This window comes from Mastacembelus armatus, chromosome 1, assembly GCF_900324485.2.
Source record: "Mastacembelus armatus chromosome 1, fMasArm1.2, whole genome shotgun sequence".
Taxonomy (NCBI): domain Eukaryota; kingdom Metazoa; phylum Chordata; class Actinopteri; order Synbranchiformes; family Mastacembelidae; genus Mastacembelus; species Mastacembelus armatus.
The window spans coordinates 7,582,287-7,604,961 of NC_046633.1; the positions used below are offsets into that span (position 1 = coordinate 7,582,287).

Sequence of the window (22,675 nt, forward strand, 5' to 3'; positions counted from 1 at the left end):
CAGGGAGGCCGCTCTAATTGCTCTACTAGGGGCCTCCAGGTTATACTTGATAGGACAACTGGAAGAGCCGCCGATTAGGAGGGGGTGCAGTTTGCTAGCTTGCCTCTCTTGTAGAAATAAATAAAGAAGTGGAGAAGTACTGGGGCCACACTGTAGAAAAGCAATGGGAACAATATGCTAGTGGAATATGAATATGAGAGGATGGAAGGGCCCCTGTGGTGTTAGGCAGGGCTGACCAGATGGTAGGCTAAAATATGCAATGCGACTAAATGCACAACAGTCCTTGGGCAAGAGTGGAAGAGTAGTAGAGGAAGAGGAGGCTGTGGTGGTGCTGCAGTGAGGAATTTGTTGATAGGGTAGTGGAGCCATAAGCCCCCCCCCTCAAAGTGTTAACTGTTATAAGCTTTGTTACTATTAAATTTATAACAAAGATTGCAGCACTGGTTGTTTTGTCGAGGTTTCTGGTTGCTGTGGCAATAGCAGGTGTTTTAGCTGACAGAGGTTTCAGCGTTCCATCTGAAATTAAATGTATGTATTAAATGCATTAATATATCTGACGCTGGTTTCAAAATGAGGTATGATATTAATAACATATTATTCATAATTTAAAGTATACATCATTGTCACTTGACTAATGCCAACATTCTCATTTCGTAAAAATATCTTTATTTACAAAATTTGCTCATGACAGAAAGTTCTGTATTTATATAAGTATGTTTGGGAATGTGCCCTGGGGCTACAGTTGACTTCAGTGACCTGGTGGGCCTGCTTCTGCTTTATGCCTGCGCGGGTGCCAACCGTGTGTTCTAACTCAGCCTTAATGACTCCATGCAACTAATTAGCAGATTGATCTGCATATTCCTGATGAGTACCAGGCCAACTGGCTTAGCCTCTATGTGCATGAGGGAAACACAGGGCCAAAAGGGGAATCCAAAGCAACTAAAAAGCAAAGGATTAAAAGTAAATATGACCAACTATGAGGTATGACTTACTGAGGATGAATTATAAAGATCCTGTAAAAAAATTTACGGAGAGTTTAATCAATAATAAATGAAATATTCTATTGTCATAGTTTTTCTGTGAAAACCAGAGCAGAGCAAGTGCGTTTTGTCTGAAGGGGGTACAGAGAAAGGCGACATGGTGACACTGACAAATGACAGATTTGTTGCAGATGTTCTCTCTGGTCCAGTTGGACGCCTGTCTGCTTTAGGTCCAGAAGACACATGAATGCCTTCTGTTTATATGGGAAGCTCTATGCTGTGACATTGCTAATGTTCTATAAGACAGGCCTAAATGACAAAAAGCAGAGAACACTAAGCAAAGAACGATGTGCCCGCTGTCTACCTCATCTCGGCAGCTGGTTGGCGACCATGACCTGACCTGTGCATTCGTACGCTGTAATAGCTCTGTAAACATGAGAATGCAATGCAGATGGTGGGATGGACAGCATACAGTAAGAGGTAAATGATGAGAGAGGCTGGTATCAAAACAGAGTCTGTATGCAAGCAAGAGTAATACTCTTATTTACTGAGAGGTCAGCATCAGTGGCAAGAAAAAATACATTTTATCGACTGCTTCCTTCACCCTCTTTCCCTCCATCTCTCACAAATAGGGGTCACTGTCATCAATGGGTTTCTTTATAACTGCAGCACGTCATGTGAACGTCTGGAGTTCTCAAGCCTGAACTTTATTTATTTTCGCATAACACAAAAAAATCTATTAAAAAAGGAACAGACAAAAGACTCAACAACTGCCGAACGTAAGAGACAGTAAACTGAGATCTGGATGTTTAAGGTAAACAACATGGATTGGTGCAGCTCCTATTATATAAAGTGAGCTTACAAACACAAAGTCTGAGTGAAAGCGAAACTGCACACTTCGTAAACTGCATAGGTTTGATACAATGCTAAATACATCATGCTCATAAATAATCACTGAAAAAATTTGAAATGTTTTTTTTTTTTTAAATTATTACTTAACTTCAAATGATTAAAAGTTAATTGATTTTTTTTTTTAATTAGGTTTTTACAATACAAAGAAGTTTTTTTTACTCAAATCTTGAGACACACTTTGGTTTTCATTCTTTTGGAGACAAAGACAAAGCAACTGCCTATTCGAAAATGTCCAGCATCAATTTAACACTTAGTGTATGGAGCAAATTGTGAGTCATGTACCACTGTGAACTGTTCCCCACCTCAGCCAATAATCACATTTTACTTTAGGCACTTACTGCAAGAGCTGCAAATTGTGTCTTAGGTGGTATCACATGGCTGCACACAAGGCTCATTCTATTAGCTTTTGACCTTGCAATTTGGTGTTATTGTTTTAATGTAGTGTAATGAAGCATATCAGGTTTATTGGTTCTTCGGAGCATCACCACATCTGAATATTAAGCAGCCAACAGCGACAACTATTAAAGATTTTTACATTTACATTTTTAGTAACACGTACACAATCATACACACACACACACGTATGTATGTATATATATATGTATGTATCTATGTATGTATGTATATATATATATATACACACACACACACACACACACACACACACACACACACACACACAACATAGCAAAACCTCCAGAAAAGGGAAGCACATCAAATGATGTCAGGTCTATACTTATTTCGATTACTTTACATGTGCAAACTGCATAAGCAGAAGCTATAATGAGGAGTGTGGTACAAATTAAACAATGTGTGTTCAAATCAGTTTTTAAGTGAACGAGGCCAACTAGGAACATGTCCTGCCAAACTTATGAATAGAATACTGAGAAGATCAAAAGCTTCTTTTTTGTTCATAATGTACTGCTGAAGCGATAAATTAGCCAGAGCCTGAGCCCAAGGCATGCGTGAAACCAGCAGCACACGCTGGCTTGGTCACAGTAGGAAGGGCATCTGTGTGTGTTGGGATGTTCAGGACAAAGGTTGGCAGAGTCAGGACCAGAAGAATCACATGATTCGCAACAGATAATTTCCTTCATATCGCTTCTCCATAGCTTTGATCTGATCTGAGTAAAGTGGTAATGAATAAGCATCAGAATGTTAGCTCCATGTATTTTTTGACATAACTGCCATTAGTGTGTGTGTGTGTTAACCTACTTGCTGTCTTCTGACAGAACTGGTGGATCTGCGTTGAAGGGTCCTGTCCTCTGGCCTTTGATCTGAGCCTTGGGTGGAGGCCTGGTCAGAGTTAGGACTAGACTTCTGAATTGCAACATCAACCTGCTCTGACCCCACTGCCTGTAAGAAGAGAAAGAAAAAAAAAACTGAAAATGTGTGTTTGACCACAGAAACCAAGAAAGACAGAACACAGACAAAAATGTTTTGAATCCAAAGTTACAGGAAGAGGACTTGGGTTATGGGTAGTTTTTGTTAAGTAGAAAATAGTTTTATTGCCTACAACATGCTGTAAACTTAAATGTGTTAATATGAGTATTTTTGTCTATGACAGTAACATTAAATGTTCAACATGTTAGATTCATGTAGGTAAGGACAAGCATGATCCTTAATTGGTCTTGACTGGTTCCTAGTCAATGCCTACTATACAGTTTTACCTGCTAAACCAATAACAGAAGAGGGAAGCTAACAAGCATTCACAACAAATAGTCATTCAGACAATCTTAATATTAAAGCTGTGGATAGAACATACAAGTGCAAATTAGGCAGGTTTGTATACTTTATACATTACTGCTATGATAACATACTATAGTATACAGCGGGATATCTACAGAAGAGGAGGAGAGGGCCGTTTGCTCAGTGACAAGTGATGATCTCGGTGTACATTGAGCCAAATTTGATACAAAGAAAGAACATTGTTTCGGGTTAAACTGAACAAACAGATATGTCATGTGGCAGTAGGTTGAGCAACTACTGCCTCAAACACTGTAGTGGATGTGGTCTCATGGCCTATCTATTTCTCAGTGTCTTGCAGCATCTGCACACATCAACACACAGCAGGAACAAAACTAACTGTAGCAGACAGGAATGAAGCATAGCGCCCACCCACAGAGGAGTGGGGTGTGATGCACACACGTCCATCCATGTGTATTTGTCTATAATACCTGTGCACGAATTCATTCTATAATGGCTATTTCACTTGAATCTTAACAGTTCACTGCTGTCATAAACAAATTACACTGCCCTTCATGATGGCGTTAAAGAAACCATCAACAGACATCAGCGACAAGATATATTCAGAAGCTTACACACTATAGTGTAAAGGCATTTATATACTTTGTATAAATTTAGCTGATGCCTTGGTCCTTTATCTTGATGTTAACACTCACCCACATTGCTCTTATCACCTTACAGCGTACACTCACAGCTTTGTGTTCTGAAATCTTTAACAAAAAAGGTGTGAAACACTAAAAAAAAAAAAGTCTTACTTGATACGATAAAGAACACTTCTACTCAACACATCAAATATAAACCTTTTGACAGATGTCTTCACAACTGTGCTTTACTGGTAGGCCAGGTAACTGCAGAGGATGTCATCCCTTTTTTCCAACGGGTCCTGATTGCATTATCAGAAACCTGGCATCTGGGTGTGACCTTGTTAACTGCCAGGGTAATCAACTTTAACCAAAGGGGAGGAGAGGGGATGATAAATTATTAGTGAGGAAGATTTTGTTCATGTTTTATTAAATTGGCCTGTCAAAGGGGGTTGGTCAAATTATCTGGGGCCTCGTTTATTGGAGGCCGGCCATATTGGCACATCTGTTACAATTATTTATAATTTCCAGGCAGTCAAGAGGATGGACTGGGTTTTTCGGCATCAGCCACATAAAGCAATTTGGAAATTAACTAATGTGGGATTTTTTTTCCACCCCTCTCAAAATCAAACTCCTCTCTATCCTGATTTCAATCCAGCAAAAAACTGAAAACTTGGGAAACTGCGAGACAGTAAAGAATCTAAGAGGTAAAAGGGAAAAAAAATAAACATATTACAACAGCTTAGTGAAAGCAACGGATGAAGAGAGTGCAAGAGTTTGAAAGAGAAAAAGAGAGAATGCAGGTGCAATGTAAAAAAGTGCAAGAGGGGGAAGCTGAGGGACGGAGGGGAAAGAAAAGCCAGTCTTGGTAATTACTGAACACGATTAGGTTCTTGGGGGAACTTGTCTGGCGCTCACGGCCCTCACTGGTGAGGATGCGGCAGGCAGGACCATATGGAGCGAGGCTTGTGATTGTGCTCCCTGAAGCTCGTGACCCGTCTGCTGCCGAGCCCTTGAGCTGAATGTGAAATGAGACTTGCCAGGCCTAATGTTCTACACATGCACCATTTATGCCACAAAACAAATCTGATCACTGTTAATTATGGAGCAGCTATAATCAGGAGGGGCTGCAACACACACAACGAAATGCATATAAAAATTTACACAATCACAATTACACACATCTGTGAAGGGACAGAATTTTTAAAAGTGACAACATGCCTGAGAGATGAGAGCTAAAAAGTACATGCTCCCTCACTGGGCCAGGAGGACTTTGTATTCAAGATAATAACATATGTATGAGAATGTGAGTTAACTAGTAATGCGGTGAGGAAAGACTTCATAAAGCAGTGCAATGAGTAGGATGTAGGGTATGTATGTTTTTGTGCGAGTCCTCCTACACACTCTGTTTGACCCGGGCATTTGTGCTTGAACGCGTGAGTGCATGTATCTGCAGCAGCACATGGCTGTGCTTCATTAATGAGGTGAGCTGTGCTCTACAGAGGTTCTCATCTAATGAGAGCAGTTGAGCTGGTAAAACACACCACTGGAGTCCATGTCATTAGTGTGGCCCTGGACATCAGCCAGGTTCAAACACGCTCCTAAAAACCCATGTTGACAACACTATTTACTGATAACACGTTCACAAAATAAAGTAGCTGACAAACACAGCATTATTAACCAGAAAATATTTCACTATGACTCTTTAAGTGTTATTTGAATTTAGAACATCGACATGTTTTCACATAACTGAAGACAGAGGCATATGTAAATAGAAGCTGGAAATTGCACTAAATTTTGAACGTACTCTTAGACAGGTCCTGACAGTTAAGCCAAAGCAGTGGAGTTCCAGATGGGAAACAGATAAAGGGAGCAGCCAGAGTCAAAACAAGACCCATGTGGAGATAACTCAAAAATATCTGACTTATACAAGATTCCCATTAGATTCTCTGAACATGAGCAGAGAAGAGTAAAAGTGCCCTTATGCATAATCAGGAAATCAATCATACACAGCATCCATGCTTCTGCTTCTGCTGTCATTTCCTCAATCCTTATACTACTCCAAGGTGCACTGAAAGGTCATAGACACAGGTTGACTTATATATAGTACATAATACACAAGAGCCCTCTGGCTGACTCTACTTTGTTTAAGTTTTAAGTAGAAAAATTAATTTGCAAATTTCTTTGTAACATTAGAGTTTCACAGCTTTCACTTGATGGTTGCCATTAATGATGATCAAAAGAAATGTTTCACCTAAGCCAATCATGACCTGGCAAAAGAGTGGGCATATTTATGGGTGTAACTAGCATATTAATTACACAACTAAAAGTGATTAGAATTAAAGAAAATACTCAAGCTAAAGGAGATGTGTTATGTGGGCTTTTTTTAATAAAAATTTTGTTTCCGTGCTTAAGGTTAAAAAATCAGTAACCGGTCTGTGTTAACAAATAAAGTGTATGCTGAAATTGCACAACAAATTATGTAATAGTATTATGAAAATGAGTTCAGTTCATGACTCTTTATGTTTGGTGGCTTTGTTATAACAGAAGGTCACATCTGTGGAAACAACCCTTATCAAATAATCAATTTTGATTCGTCATACTAGGAAAAGCACAGATATTAACCATACCATTAAAAATGGCTCAACTGTATTCCAGTGATAGTGTGACAGTGTGTAAGCAAGCAAGCAAAAAACAAAAACAAATAAAAAAACAAAACAAGACTAAGATAAAGTAAAGAAGCAAAATAAGATCATAAATCATTAGATCAGCATATCATACATTTTTTTCCTCTGTGTTTTTCCCTGTATGACATGCCAAAATGTTCGCACATTAAAAAGTTTCAAAAAACATTGAAAAGATAAGAGGGCTTCTTACACTTACATTTGGATTAAACTTCCCTGGAGCAAATGGGCCTGCTTAATTTTCCCTTTTCAGTGCTGATGAGAGAATAACCAGTGCTTTGAATCACTGCCCACACAATTAACAACTTACCACTCATTTACGGTGGTGAAGGTTCCAGAAAGCCTGAGGTCTGGTATGGATTCTAATGTTGGTCTTTAATCACTGCACAGCTATAACAGTAGCCAAAAACAAGACTACTATAAATACAATGATGCAGTTTGGGACATAGTTATAAATGATTTAACAATTACTCTATGTATTTATTTTTTTGTGCTAATAGGGGATCTCCTCTCTCTAGTTTGTGATGGTGACCACCCACCCCAGCAGCCACAACCTGCATACCCTGGCAATTTGATCAGACTGCATCTTATTGTGTGGGGGGTCACCCAGGTGCTAGATGATTGGCCAGGCCCAACAGTTAGCAGATCAGGCCAAGGGACCATTTCCAATCTGACATTATGGAAAACTTTCACTGTTTTCAGTACATACACATAACCCTACTAACAAGAGAACTTAAACTATGAGTCCATGTGTTGAAAGGCCAACAATAATTTTGATCAACTTCACAACCTAATGTCAATCATGCAAGATTAACTGACTGGAGTACATATAAGATAGAATTAGAATAGAATTACTCATTAACTGAAAGCTAGGAAGAAGAGTTTTGGTTACAACAAACATTTTCAAGTCTAAGCCTTTGTAAAGTCTTGCTAAGCTTCCTGTAAAGCGTTCATTTGGCATAAGACAAGAGAGTGCAGACAGTCAATCTTGGTGCACAGCATGGAGGTATAACACACAATGGGTGTTATTCCTCTCACCTTCCCTCCTCCTTATCCTCACTCCCCACCAAAACCACTGTGGGAGGGGTGTTCAAAGCCGTCGCTCTGGTCCATATTCAAATGAGCGCTGCGTCTCCCACCTGTGCTCCTGTTGCGATCAGCCCTTTGATCACTTCCAATGGTAACTTCCACCAAAACATTTAAAATTAAAATCAATTCTGCCTTAACAACCTGAGCATTAGAATTAAACAGGTGTTTGGGAGGAAGTTGTTACAGAATTTGCGATTATGTGCTCAGATACACACCTTTATTTCAACATGCACCTTCACAGACACACACATATACACAACCTGTCAGTGAAATTAGAGTGGGAAACAGAAAGCCCTCTTGACTGAGTGCTATACCTTGGGATACCTGATCTGTTCACTTTGATGTCAGTAGGTAAGAAAGTTAAAGAAACAAATCAGGCAGACAGCAGCTACATGTGTTCAGTAAACAAAAGTTGATATTACTTCTTAGCATAAGTAGCATAGCATGATATTTTTGTAATTATATCTCAAGCCTAAAAATGTGTGAAGCTGCATTTATTCTTGCCTGGAGGAAGAAGGTGGAGTTCATGTTCAGTGGGGTAAAACATACACACACTTTATACATGCATGTATGCACACATGCAAGCCCACACTACAGCACGCAGCACTAACTGCATCTACTCTAAATGTAGTATTAATTACTGAGCGAACACTGCACTACTGTATTTAATTACTGACTAAATGATCCATTTATATTTCACCGCTCGTTAAATTAACAGGGTTAAGTGAGACAGGGCAATTGTAACTCACTTAACATTTGAGCTGATATCTTTTAGTTCCACAGACTGGGGGCAGCACTGTCAGAAAATATCAACCAATCAAAAACAATTACAGTCTGTGGAGACAGAAACTACTCAACTGCTACAAAAATATTAAAATCCACAGCATCAGTCTCAAATTTGTTTTATCTGCAGGATAAACTGAAGTCACACTCCAGAATCGATTGAGAGACTCATAACAGTCGTCCTATAATGTTGATGGAATGAGGTTATGTGGCTCAAGATTTAGACACCTGTTACTGTTCTCAACCATTTCTGACACTGTGGTCCAAGAAATACATTTCACTGTGTTATTAGGAGTTATTAAAAGGACACCTAGATTGTGGCTGCCTTATTTAATTTATATTACAGCCTCCACTGTCTTGGGGTGACAGTTCAAACGTAGTCAAAACCCTACTGACTGACAGATGTATAACTGTAACTCTAACATCATCTTCAAGAACATTAAGAGGGCTCCATTTAAATCACCTCTCTCTCCTTATTTGCTATCTGATCCAAGTGTGTTAAAAGGACTTCTAGGCAGGTACTTGGGTGGGAGGAGAAAAAGAAGACAGATAAAGTCAGAGAGTGCATGTGTGCCGAAGTGTGAGAACGAGAGATCAGATAGCTGACATGGACAACACTGCTGCTGAGAGAGAAGGATAAATCAAGGGTGAACTAGAGCAATATCAAGAGAGTGATTCTCAGTTAAATACTACCACCACCAGCCATGTTGGGGGTTGTCGGTTATTACCGTGCCTACTAATCCACCTACATATTGCCTTTCCTGCACTTTAGGACAATCAGACCGTGGCTTCTGACAAGTCATTGACAGAAGTATAGTAATATAATGTGTTCCTTTTTAAAGAAAAGACACACATACATTATGCAGGGTATAATTAGCATACCCCTTTTTTGTGCATAGCTTCACCAATGTATATCAAAGTTAAACTATGGCCTATGTGTAGTAGTACAGAAAACTCTGTATCCGGGAGTTGCAATGCACTTAATAAACCTGAAAAAGAGAGTGTCGCTGTGGGGGATGTTTACCTTAAAGTTGGTTTGTCTGTTGGGTGACAAGTAAACAACTGTCTGTGGAACCTGTGGCTGTAGCTGTTGAAGTTGTTCCTGCTGTTGCAGCTCAGCCTGAAGTTGCAGGATCTGTTGGTCTTTCTGAGCCAGCTGGCTGCAGAGCATTTGGTGACTCTGACGAAGGCTGGCCTCGCTTGACACGAGGGCCTGGTAGCACTGACTTAACTCTTTATACAGCTGTCAACAAGCGCAAAAACAAAAGACATGGGTTGGAAAAACAGATAGGTTGGGAGGGGGGGCAGGAAGGGAGGTGAAGAGGTTTGGATGTCAAATGGAAGAAGAGACAAAATCACTTATGAGATTAGGTGACGTGGAAAATGACAAATGTTTTCATATGGGGATGTTTTCTTATTTCCATAGCAATAGCAAAGACATATGCTACGATCATCTAAGTAAGGATGAAAGGAAAAATGGAAGGCTAAAAAGGCAACAAAAAGAGAAAAGACAAAAAATGTTCCTTTGTCTTTAAATATTGCTATTAAGTATCCCCAAGACTCTCTTTATTTCACTTCCTGAGTAGTGCTGTGTATGGCACAGTGGCACCATCATCAGACAGAAGGGGTGGTCAGCTGAGAACTCAAAGTTACATGATACAGTGAGAAAAACCCTTCTTTTCTGGTATAAGCAAAATAAGGTTAACTAGGAACTAGATTATAGTTAGCTTGGAAATAAATCCGGAGTGCAACAAAATGGTTCTAATGATAAGTTTGAGGTATGGTGTTTGTTTGCATGTATGAATACCCTCTGGTAGGAGGTGGTGTCAGCAGTATGTGCCTCTTCTTGGTTCCTTAGGACTCTCTGTGTGTCTAGGTTAAGTCCTTCCAGTTGCTTGATCAAATGGCTCTGCTCTGCTGCATGCTCTGTGCTCTGTCTGTACAGAGTCTGCACTTCTGCAAACTCGCCACTACATACACACACACACACACACACGCACACACGCACACACACAATTCTGTATATGTATTGTAAAGCTAAAAATATTGCATATCAAAGCCTGCACCTTTTCTCCATTAATACACTAACATTACATGTCAAGCTTTTTTATTTAACTCATGAAATATAAAGACAAAAAATTCTTGAAGATGTATGAGGTCATAATTTAAATTAATGTGGCTTTCTGATTCATTAGTTTGCTTATATTTTAAAATAAATAAGTAATAACGTTAAAAAGTAAAAATTGATATCTTATTCCAAATATGCAAAATTATATTTGTACTAAAATGACTGAATATCACATTGATGTAATGAATCAAGAAAAATGATACAAATTTCCTTGAACATAAACCGTTAGCATGAAAGTTAGTTTCAAAAATTTGTTTTGCATCCCATGGCATTACCACAAAGTGCTCCTCTAACTCCTCCATCTTTAATCACACAGCTAAAACCTTAAGAATTGACTCTAGCTCTGGTGTGACTGACATGTCAGAGTGCTTCTGGCATTAAAACAGAAAAGTAGTTAAAAAAGGTTGAGATTACCACTAAGGCTCCTATGGTTCTCACAGTTTTTATCATATCGACTAAAGCTTAGCCAAAGCCTGCCCTGTTTCCCTTTTCTCCCTCTTTTAAAGCACATGCACTATGCAGGGCTTATCAAGTGGCTTTAGGTGAGCCAGAGTGGAAGAAATCTGTGTCACCCCCAAGCCGTATGGTGTAAAGAGCAATATATTAACTTCTGCACACAGTATCCCATGTAGGGTGAGATATATGCATATAGGCACACAGGCAAGATCCACAGTCTTTAACTAATAAGATTACTTCAAAAAAAATATTTGGTGTTGTTATAAGCAGTTGTTGTAAGGGCTCACCGAAGTTGATTTAGTTGCCCCTCTTTTGCTGCTACCTCGCTCTCTTTGGACGAAAGCTGCATCGCCAGACTCCTACTGTGGCTCTGCAAGCTAGACAACTCCTGCCACGCATTGTGTAGCTCCTCCTCCAGTTCCTGGTCAAGTAGAGTACATTAAATGTAAAGTAAAAGAACAATCGGATTTTTGAGAGTATTTCACAAAATAGTCCACCTGAATATACCAAAGAGCAATTATGGTACTGATGAAGACATGAGATGATTAAAACTTATGAATTTCCACCATATGTGCTTCAAAATAATATTAAGAATCACTTTATGCAAGCATGCTGTTACCAGTTGTCTATACCAAACACATTTCAGATGTTTTTCTCTTGTAGGTCTGTAAGTATGTTTGTATGAATGCAACTACAATAAATACATATTGGGTACTGTCAAAATGCTCCTGAGAGCATAGCGTTAAAAAGGCTAAACAGATAATATGCAGAGACCGACATGGACTATGGCTGCTGCTTTTTCATTATGCAGCAGGTGTAGACAAGTTGTTCATGACAGCTTTTCCTTAATAAGCAGAAGTTATTAGAGCAGTGCAGACTGCATGGCATCAGACTGCACACGGAGTTCCGAATTCCTAGACAGTTTTAATGTAATTAAAAGCAATGTTTCACACAGCCAGAATTAATCATATGCAAAATTAATTAACTATTCATAATTATGATATAAAAAAATAAGGACAAAGTAACAACACACCTTACAGTAGATTAAGGTTGTGTCTAAATATATGACACAATATGGAAGACTTGAATTTTTTTATTAGCTGATGATAAATAAATTCCCGGACAAATCTTTGCCATGTAAAACAAATTGGCATGCTGCATCCACCACATACCCTCTATTCTGCATCTTACAAATCAGTACATTATACAAAAAAATGAGGAACAGGTGGACTGCCTTAGGATGTGATGGATGTGCATAGACTAGATGCTGCGCTCCATCCCATCCAAGTGTAATTACTCTGCAGTACTGACTTATTCAAGACTTTCTGTCTGACTCCATTTGACTACGATAGCCAAATGCTTCATAACAATTAGTCTATAAGGACAGAGAAAAATGCAAAGTTCTTCTGTAGCTGTGGTGTCCTGCATATAGTATTGGCAGACAAATGATTTCAGCAAGGAAATGACAACAGGTGTGGAACGGAAGCTCTTCAAGGACTTTGATTGTGATTTCACTGATTTAATGTTTAAACTTCAACACAACAATTGCTGTTTAATGACTGTATTTCTCATGTTCATAAAGATGAAATGTATTGACCCATAATGATGACTGAAGCAATAGACAGATTCTGCCTTTCTGTTTGGGGAGAATGAGTGACAAAAAAAAAACAACAACAAAAAAAAAAAAACAAATATAAACTCTTGCACCCACACATCCAATTTTGTGGTTTAGAGTTTTCAGGTGTTTCAGGTTCCTTTAGTACAAGTTTGAATATAATCTCTGCGCATTTAAAACTCTGTTCTTTGATGCAAACATTTATAGTCACATGCTGAGGAAGAAAGGGTATGAGGGATCAGAGAGTTCAAGTTATGCAGATGAATGGGAATGCTACTATGTCGGCCCCTTCCTGTATAACTTTGTATGTGGTTTGTGTCTGTTGGACTTGTCCCTGTGTTCATACTTTTACTCTGGCCTGGGCAGCAACCCTCTGGTCTCGTTGGCTGTTAGTCTGCCTCTCCTTCTCCTCCAGGTCAGCTCGCAGAACAGCACAGCAGGATGTTAATCCCTCTTTCTCCTCCTCTAGAGCCTGCACCACCTGCCGCTCCTTCTCCGCAATCCTCCTACATTCTATCTTCACTTCCTGAATAAAATGAGGTGTATGTATAATGAGGATATTGGGAGGTCATGAGTGCCAAATAAACAACAGTGACAAAAAGAGAATCAAAGAAGCAGCGATTCTGAGAAAATGAAAAAGAACCATGAACTACTACTACAAAAAAAAAAAAAAAAAAGGGGGCTGAAATTAGGCTGAAATTAATATGTAAACAGTGGAGTGGCTTTGCTATAGGAGCCCCCTGCATGGGTCGCTGATTGGCCAAGGTCACCTGTGCTGTAGCGCTGGGCCCATGCAGCTACATGTTGGCTGGTGTTGGCCGAGGCGTGTTGCAAGAGCAAGGCTCGTGCAGGTACAGAGGCCAGTCTGTCGGCTTTAATGACAGGCTCCTAATGAGAATGGTGCTTGCAACGAGCTCCCATTAGGCTCAACCTAGGTCTCCTTTGATGCTGTCCCCTACAATTTCTTACCAGGAGACCTCACCAAGACTGTGTAAGGGCCATTCCTTTATCAATTAAACATAGCCAGGTCCCATCTAAGCATAATTAGGGAGAAGCCACACCATCACATGCACACTTCACTTACCCCCACTGAAACAGTCATTAAGTATTTATCTGCAAGTTAACAACCTGCTTTCCCTCCATCTTTCTCTCTCACATACACACTTTTGAGCTGTGAAGTATTCTCTGTTGTCAGTAGCAGAAAAGAAAGCTAAAAGCAAGAAAGGTTGTGACTGAGCAAGGGCGAAAAGCATAAAGCATAAAAGCATAGGAGAAGGCACAAAGACATAGAGATTGTGTTCAAGAGGGCTGCACATTCCTCTTTCGCTTCTAAATGATTCAAACGCCTGTGGCTATAGCCATGGGGGACTTGTCATGTTCAGTGCCACACAGAAAAGACACTTTTTGACTCTGAGGCCCAGGCTGCTACTGAAAATTTGTTCCCCCAACCTTAAGTTCCTGATTCCTATTGACCAGTTGTTCACGCAGAGCTGTCAGCTCCTTGTTCATTAAGGCACTCTCCCCGTCTGTTGTTGTCCTCCTCTGGACCAAACTGTTAATCTCCTGCTGCTGCCCTGTCACTTTCTGTGGTAGACATTTGGAGAAAAAAAAAAAAGACAGAGTGACATGGAGACAAAGACAGAAAAAGAATGCCACAGGTTCCACTACACATTTAAGTCTTGGAGAACTCAAAACTAAAACTGATGGTCTATAATTATTTTTACCCTTGAGGCTGTTGTAACAGGATGCAACTAACATTATTATGAATATTGTTTAAGTAACTGATCAATCATTGGGTCTATAAAGTGTCAGAAAACAATTAAAAATACCCATCAGAACTTCTTTGACACAAGTTATCATCATTGTCAGTCCAAAACTTCAATATTGATGACATTTTTGTTTGATGTTAAATTGACTGATTGGAACAGCAACCATTCATTTTCATAGAACACAACCACACATGATCTGACACTTAGTCAACCCACAAACCTGGGTCCTAAATGATGATGAATTTAATGACTCTCAAGGTTCGCCAAGCCAGAGGACAAGAGAAAGGGTGCAATGACCACCCACTTCTGATGCTGGAGAATGTACACCAAATGTTTTTTGGCAGCCTCAGGAGTAGGCTTGCCTTTTAATACTGCATTGGCTGAGGTTTGGCATTGGCTAGTAATCCACGGCCTTCTGTGGGTACACCCTCCTTTCAAATAACACTGTGCCCTGGGATACAATTAATTGCCATGCTGAGGGAAATCACTCAGATATGGCCAGATAGTGGATTTAGCGTTCCTCACTACTCCTACCTCACCATGGCAAGAACAGAGGGGCTTTAATAGAGATTTATACTGGAGAGCAGAAAATAAATTCAAATGTTGATAATGAGGTAGACAAGAACAATTTGAACCCCAGTTGTGCTCAGCTGATACAAAAGAAAAAAGGAGGGGTTCTGCCAAGTTAAGAGGTCTAGGACAGAAAGATTAGCATTTGAAAATTCCCAGTGCAGTTCAAAAATGAAAGCTAATTATGTTACAAAAATGGAAAAGACTAGCAAGGGAAACTATATAGAGAAAGAGGTGGAAGAAAAAAAAATAGACCTGGAAGAAAAAAACATCATCAAAGTGGGAGAGCTAAGACATTAAGAGGAGTATGATATCCTGTGTGGAATCAGTGGACCATCACCCCCCCCAAAACAAAAAACAAAACTAATTAATCACTATTGGGTATGTATGACAAGACTGTGAATGAGATGATGAATGTATTGAATGACACAACATAAAGTTCACTTCCATTAATGACCTTCTAAAACACTGTGACAGTTTCATTACAAATAGTTTAAAGTCACATTGAAAAGCAGAAGAATGCAACTATTAAGCAGATATCTGTAAAAGCAAATTCACTATGCACACAATCCACATTATTTTAGATCAACAAATTTCAATTCAGTAGTGAGATTTTCACTTCACAGCTTACGGAATCAAGCAGCCTCCACTCATATTAAATCCCATTCAGCAGACAGTTTTTAAGAGAACTGTTCCTGAACAATAAAATTCCAGGGAGAATCAGTCTGATATCAATGTAATTGTAAGCTCATGGTGCATTTCTCTCTATTCTACTGGACGCAGTCCTAGCCAGATGCTATGCAAATGAAGGCAGAGAGATTTGCTTTCCAGTTAGCTGTCCTTGGCACTAATGGATCAATTTGACTTAGTAAAAACTGACTGGATTTTAGGAGTCTATTATGTAATTTTATTCTTCATCTGTACGGAAAAAAAACTGTGGTGTACTGTGGTGGCTACTGCCATGAAAACTAGACATAATTACATATCACATCTTGTGCTTCTTATTACTATACCTGCTGTATTGACTAGATCAGTGTTAAGACTCAAAGATGGATGGTAATGTTAAAAAAAAAGAAAAAACTGAGCTGAAGACTCCAATGCAGCCAGTGTCATTAGGTACAAACAATACTAGATGAAGGACACAAATGAAGGAGATTGACAGAAGCTTCAGTGAAGGGATGATGATTTGGAGTAAATTACACCAGTAATGTCATTATACTATCCAGAAATATTACTTAATGGGCAGAATGAAGGAAAGCTTGTAAAAAGAGAAAGAGCTGAAGTTGTTCAGATTGTATTGATTTTTATATTACATTTACCTTTTTACTTTCTCTTTACATTTTAATAACCTAAGAATAAACACCTGCATTTAACCTTCAGTTTCTCCATTAAAGCTGACTGTAGGCCAAGAGCATCTACCTTTTTCTTTTGTAAAAGGCATATTTGGTTTGAGAATATAATTTGACAATTTTCATAAGTAGACATTTCAAGCATGGTTCAATGGGACTAATATCTAACAAACTTTTTTAAACATTTACAACCTGTGGGACCTCACTTTACTGTACCTGTTCCAGCTCTTGTATCTTGTAGTCTTTGGCCTGTAGGATCTCCAACACTTTTCTGTCTTTAATCTCTGCTTTGTGCTTCTCACTATAATTAAGAGGAAAGAAGAACAAATAGTCATCTAAAATCAAATGACTTAAGGCTGTAGGGCTACAACCATGGAAACAATGCAAAGTACATCCCCAAACATCAACAGATACATTAACATGGCCATATAAAGGGAACAAATCTGCTTAAAATTGCTGTAATTTTTATTATTCTTACAACTTTGTATCACAGTTGATGGTAGTTGTCTGTACTTAACGAATAAAGAAAAAACATTTTCATCCCTTTATAAGTAGCTAGTGTTATTTTCTGGACTTTTTTAGTCTACCAGCACCTCCTCATAATGAACTTTTCAGGAGACAAAAAAAAAAGCCATCAATTGGGAACTTGTTTGTTTCCACAGCTTTAGGCAACCAGAGGCCCCACATTCTGACCACTTATCACTTGCATCTACCCCTTCCATCTTCGAGGCCTTCTTTCTCATCTCTTTGTCTCTTCTGATCAGCTCTCTCCCGTGGTAGAAACTAAAATAAGTATCTTGTGTCCCTGGAGGATCTGGAACGCAGGCTGGGCTAGCTACATCTTCTCGTATATTTCGCTGCGTTCACCATGTCCTTAAAACATACAACCAATCACTCTACAAGATTCACGCAGGAAAGGGAAGAGAGGGTGAAGGACGGTTCCCAATGGGCACAAGCACTTGACTGGAGCCAACACAATTACCATGTCAATATCCTCCTGCGCATCAGGTGATACAATAAACATACACTCTGGGTGTATGTTCCCCCACAGTCTCAGCAGACCAGCATACTTTGATGGGTTTCCTAAGGGGCTATAAAGGAAGTGAAAAGAGTGTGGAGAGGGAATGAGAGGCACAGGTACTGAACAACACTCATGCTGCTGCACTGTGTTTTAGCCCTATTAAAAGGTCTTGCAACAACTAACAAATCTCAAAAAGCATGTGATATGCACCAATAAAGAAAATATCATTCTAAGAAAAAAACTGAAAGACTGAAGATAAGCATTGATAAAAACTTTATACTTATTGTAATGGCAGTTAGAACAAGTAGAAAAGAAATCAGTATTCCGCATGCAATGATACCTGCAAGATAATTTGAAGTCTTTTTCCATATAAGGAGAAACATATTTCATTTATCCAACTATGCATCATCAGGAAACAGCATGAACGCCTGTCTTTCATGAAAGTTCCCATGCAACTGTTTTTTGTATAGCTTAGTCACCCTGCAAAAGAGGTCATATTCAATCTCACAATTTATCCGATAAAGACAAGTATTTGGCAGGAGTGTTTCAACTGACCAGAATGGGAGTGGAAAAGGAAGAGTGTTTTCATTAAAGGGGTTTCCATGGTTGAACTGCTAGACCAGGGATAAGAAAGCTTAAATCAGCATCTGCACCAGATTCTGTCGTAACCCCAGTAGAATGGCCAAGGTGCCTTAAACAACCCTCGAACGACTTTCACACATATTTCTCTTCACTTGTGAGATAAAGGAATTTTCATCTGCTGAGCTTCTCAGGTAGCACTCTGAACGATGAATCTACTCACCGCTCAACTACCAAACTAACAGCCTGGGTCAAGTCTGGATTTGCCACTTGCAGGCGTTTCCATAGGGACCACACAAACTCCTTGTCTGCCTGTGAAAATAAAGGGTTCAGTGAGTCAACAGCTGTTATTCTTAATTGAGATAAATAGCTTTAGATCATTTTGCATTAAAATGCAACGAGGAAAGCCAAAGCACATCTCAGCATTTCTCACTGAAAAACTAAAAAATACATAGCTCAATGACATTAGCATATGACAGATGGGGTAGTCAATCAATAATTTAAACAAAATAGTTTTGATCTGGCCTGCCTTCTCTAATTATGAGCCTGTCTTAACAGAATCTCCATCACTGAGATGTGACCTTCGACTCAAGGGGAGCAAGCATTGACACTTGTCATTATACACTATTTATGACTGGGGAGAGCTGGGGTCCAAATCAAAACACAGCAGTCGAGCTTGCATTTTCTTTATTAATCAATTGCTCTCCGGATATGTTTTCCACTTCAGCTCCAAAGTAACTAGCCCCAAAGAAACTCAAAACTGATGACAGAGTGAGTCATTTTCAAGTAGAAAAACACAGCCAGCCCCTGACACATTTCCAATTCAAATTGTCGTGCTGGTTTTTCAAACATTTTTAAGCTACATTACATTTAATGAGGGACATCTAAAAACTACATTTTCTGACATTAAAAGACAGAATTATACCAAATCGACTTAATATAAAATTATCTGATAAATTATGTTCACATCATCATAAGATAAAAGTCATCCCTCCCACTGGAATCTACTGGTCTCCAATTAGTATATGAATTTTAACCCTCTTTTCAAATGTGTCTAATCAATTATTTATTAAAATGGCAGAAGCAGACCTTGATAAGACCATGAGCTGAACATATAAAGTAGAAGGACTGTAGATCTGTCTCTGTATGCATCTGTGTGTACAGAGTGAGAGCAGGGTGAAGGGGGATAAGGATCTCACCAAATCAGCCCTGCAATGCAGCTAACGATGAAATTAAGCAACACAGTTGACTCGAAATAGGTGGTCTCCCTCTGCCTGGCCTTTGGTTGCCATTAGCTGATCCACAATCAAGTGTTCAGTCAGGACCCTCATCAAGAGCTCTCCTCTGCCTATATGTACTTAAAGATGCACTGAATGTGTGTTTGATGATTGCTGAATTATTCATATTGAACCTAGACACCGAAACGCCATGGGCTAAACATACGAAAGAGAGCCACTGGAATTCAGCACATATTAATAAAATTATCATGGTCTAGTAGGAACATTTGCTGGTCGACAGATGAGACACTTTGGAGTTAATGGCAGTCCTGAAGTACATCTTGCCAGAGACTAAGACATCAATGGTATTCAAATGCCACTATTTAAATGGTACACTGCACAACTAAAGGTCCCTATTAAATAGACAGAATCACTGATGTTCTACTCCATTTAAGACCACCAAGGATGGTTTCCATGTCAGTTCAATGTAAGGCAGCAGGAAGTAAAGTTACTGTAGTATCACGGGTAAACTTGTAGCCCTATAATGCAGTGTATTGTAAACAAAAGAAACATTCTAATACAATGAAATGGTGTTCTCATTTGCATGTCAAAATGCAGGTAGGACAAAGGCCAATGTAGTGATACACACAGCACAGAAAAAAAAAAATCTTACATGCTATGGAGAATTGCTTTGGCTTATGGTGATATACAATTTGAAATTCATTAGCTTGCCCTGAACACTAGAAACATGTCAAGTAATAACAATTTTCAGTACTATGTATAGTTTGCAAAGAAATGCTTCATAACTGCCCTTTTTTTTAATTAAAAAATATAAAGGTCACTTGGAACATGCAGCATGTTGTTATGATAATACAGTCATCTGAATTTGCTTTGTTCTGGTGGTATTCAGTGCATTTTGCTATCAAAGTTTTTTTGTTGAACTGCACAGACTCAAATGAATTTGCACCACAAATGATGTAATTAAGGTAAACTTAATCTTCTGAGGAAAGTTAATTATGAAGCTCAACAAAATTCATACACAGGATAAAGAAAGTAACAGGATTATATGTACCTCAACCTCACAAAAATGTTCCTGGTCAATGTGCCAGGTGATATCTATGGGCTACTAAAAACTATAATGTAACACATCAACTGTTGAACCCCTCAACTGTCTATGTACCTGTTAAGCAAGGTACTGTGGATGTGCAAAGTGAGTTACTGAGTTCGGTTCACTCATGTTATTAGGCACCACCTGGTGGTGAGTAAGCAAGGTCAGCCTTGGTCAATCACTGACTAAATGAAGATGAAAAGTTCTTAGATCTGCTCACAAGCACTTTCTGTAACTCTGTCTCTGTATTAATTTGAACAACAAAAAAGGCAGGTCAATTATTTGAAAGGTACTCTGCAAACACATCATCACTTATGGTCCTTCCTGAACATTCAGTAAAGTATGATCAGGACATTTACAGATTTTTGCAGGTAAATGGTATTTTATGCAATTGAATAAAATACACTAGGGACACTAGAGCCATCACTAACTCCCTGAAAATGGATATACTTTCATTTTCAACTGTTCAATGCTAGCGAAAAACCTCAAAACTACAGTCACAGGTTTAACAGACACAACTGACTATGGTGCTTTTCTTGTAGTTTGCCCAGAAATAATGTATTTTACATGAGTCTGACCCAACAGTACCAGCTACTGTTACACATTAGTGCAGTAAGATTTTTTTCTAAATTCACTTTCATAAACAGAGCAATTTATTGAGGACACAAAAATAACTAGCAAACTAAGACATAAGGAAATACTCTTTAATTCCTGTACTACTTTTAACATAAGACATTTTTCAGATAGCAGCTTAAAAACCCAATGTTGCAACGTGTACGCATCCATCCTGACTATGTAACGCTGCTTCTACACACCTGACACTGCATTAACTCATCTGATAAACTCTTCACTTGTTCCTCCAAAACCAGGACACGACTGTCGTCCGTGGATGACATGTTGGGACTGAAAAGGAAGCAAAAAAAAAATTCCTGAGATCTCAGAAATAACACTTGCAGCACTGGATAAAAAGATAATGCAAATAGCACATTGACATAACTGTTATAAGCTCGTTCGTACTTCACTGAGGACGACACTTTCATACTGGAAATGGGTTTAGCTAACTTATTTATTGAAAGCAATATCAACAGGTGGTCTGTGTTTTAATCTGACGTTAGCTAACCACTGACGTTACAGCACGTTTGTAAGACAATACAAGCAAGCTCACCTTAGACTCCTTTGTAGTTAAACGTGTAGACAGTTTATCTTTGAGTGACTCGATAACCTGCTAACCAACACTAGTTAGTTAGCTAGCTATATCAGCTGCTTCAGTTAACGTTGCAGACCTACGTTAACACAACACAGTGCTAACTCAGCTAACGTTAGCACTTTAAAAAACACTCGTATTTTCCGTTTCTCGTCTGCGTTTGACTGTGTCCGGGTCTTCGACTACAACGCCCCGCACAATGTCACGACGTACTTCAACGGCGTCACATTTAACTAATCATTCTCGAACATTAACACGTTATTTATTTTTTTATGTAAATCCAAAAGAAACTTTGCCAGTGAAACGTACCGTTGTCAATAACTACCGGGATGCTTTCCTCTTTCAAAGAAGCCCGCCGTTTTCCGTTACTGTCCCTCCGCCTCTTGGGTTTCACGTTACTTCACGACAGTTGCCGTATATTTACGGTATGTCGGTTTCCCAGGAGGGGACCTTTGGGGATGTTTGAATTGGCACTAAGCAAAAATTGAGCTGCATGCTAAAGTCTGTACATCAAAATAGAAATTTGTTGATATTTGTATTGAAGGGAAGCAAATACTACTCATGTAGCGAGCATGCATTAACACGAGCCTTTGTTCAAATGTTAAAGTTGCACAGTAGTTTGGGGTACATTAACATGAAATTCCAGAAAATATCAGCATATATCAACGAGATGCAATTGTCATGCAGTCAGTCAAGAAACTGAAAATTGAAGAGAGGCCAGTTTTTACGACAAGACAATAATCCAAATTAAAAAACAGACATTTATCTGGAATTATAAAAACTGCACAAGACAAGGCTACTGATTTAGTAATGTAGTAATCACAAATAAACTGTGATTACTTTTTATGGTTTTTATTTTTTTTTAAGTTTATTAGGTTAATTAA

General features: G+C 38.9%; 1 protein-coding gene across 7 annotated transcripts in view; it reads right to left on the reverse strand.

The window, feature by feature from the left end:
- cntln (centlein, centrosomal protein) overlaps positions 1-22,185 on the reverse strand; it is a 72,464-nt gene extending 50,279 nt beyond the window's left edge. For 3 of the 7 annotated variants that reach the window (XR_003295514.1, XR_003295513.1, XM_026303708.1), the window contains exons 1-10: positions 21,753-22,094; positions 21,403-21,490; positions 18,486-18,574; positions 16,879-16,963; positions 14,424-14,558; positions 13,321-13,500; positions 11,647-11,780; positions 10,583-10,745; positions 9,800-10,018; positions 3,108-3,248 (exon numbers count right to left, since the gene is read on the reverse strand). Coding sequence is in view for 5 of the 7 variants with exons in the window: in XM_026303708.1 (XP_026159493.1) it covers positions 3,108-3,248; positions 9,800-10,018; positions 10,583-10,745; positions 11,647-11,780; positions 13,321-13,500; positions 14,424-14,558; positions 16,879-16,963; positions 18,486-18,574; positions 21,403-21,483 (1,227 nt within the window). In the remaining 2 variants the exon portion in view is untranslated. The other 4 variants (XM_026303711.1, XM_026303709.1, XM_026303712.1 and 1 more) reach the window with 4 other exon arrangements.
- Between the last annotated feature and the right edge of the window lie 490 nt (positions 22,186-22,675).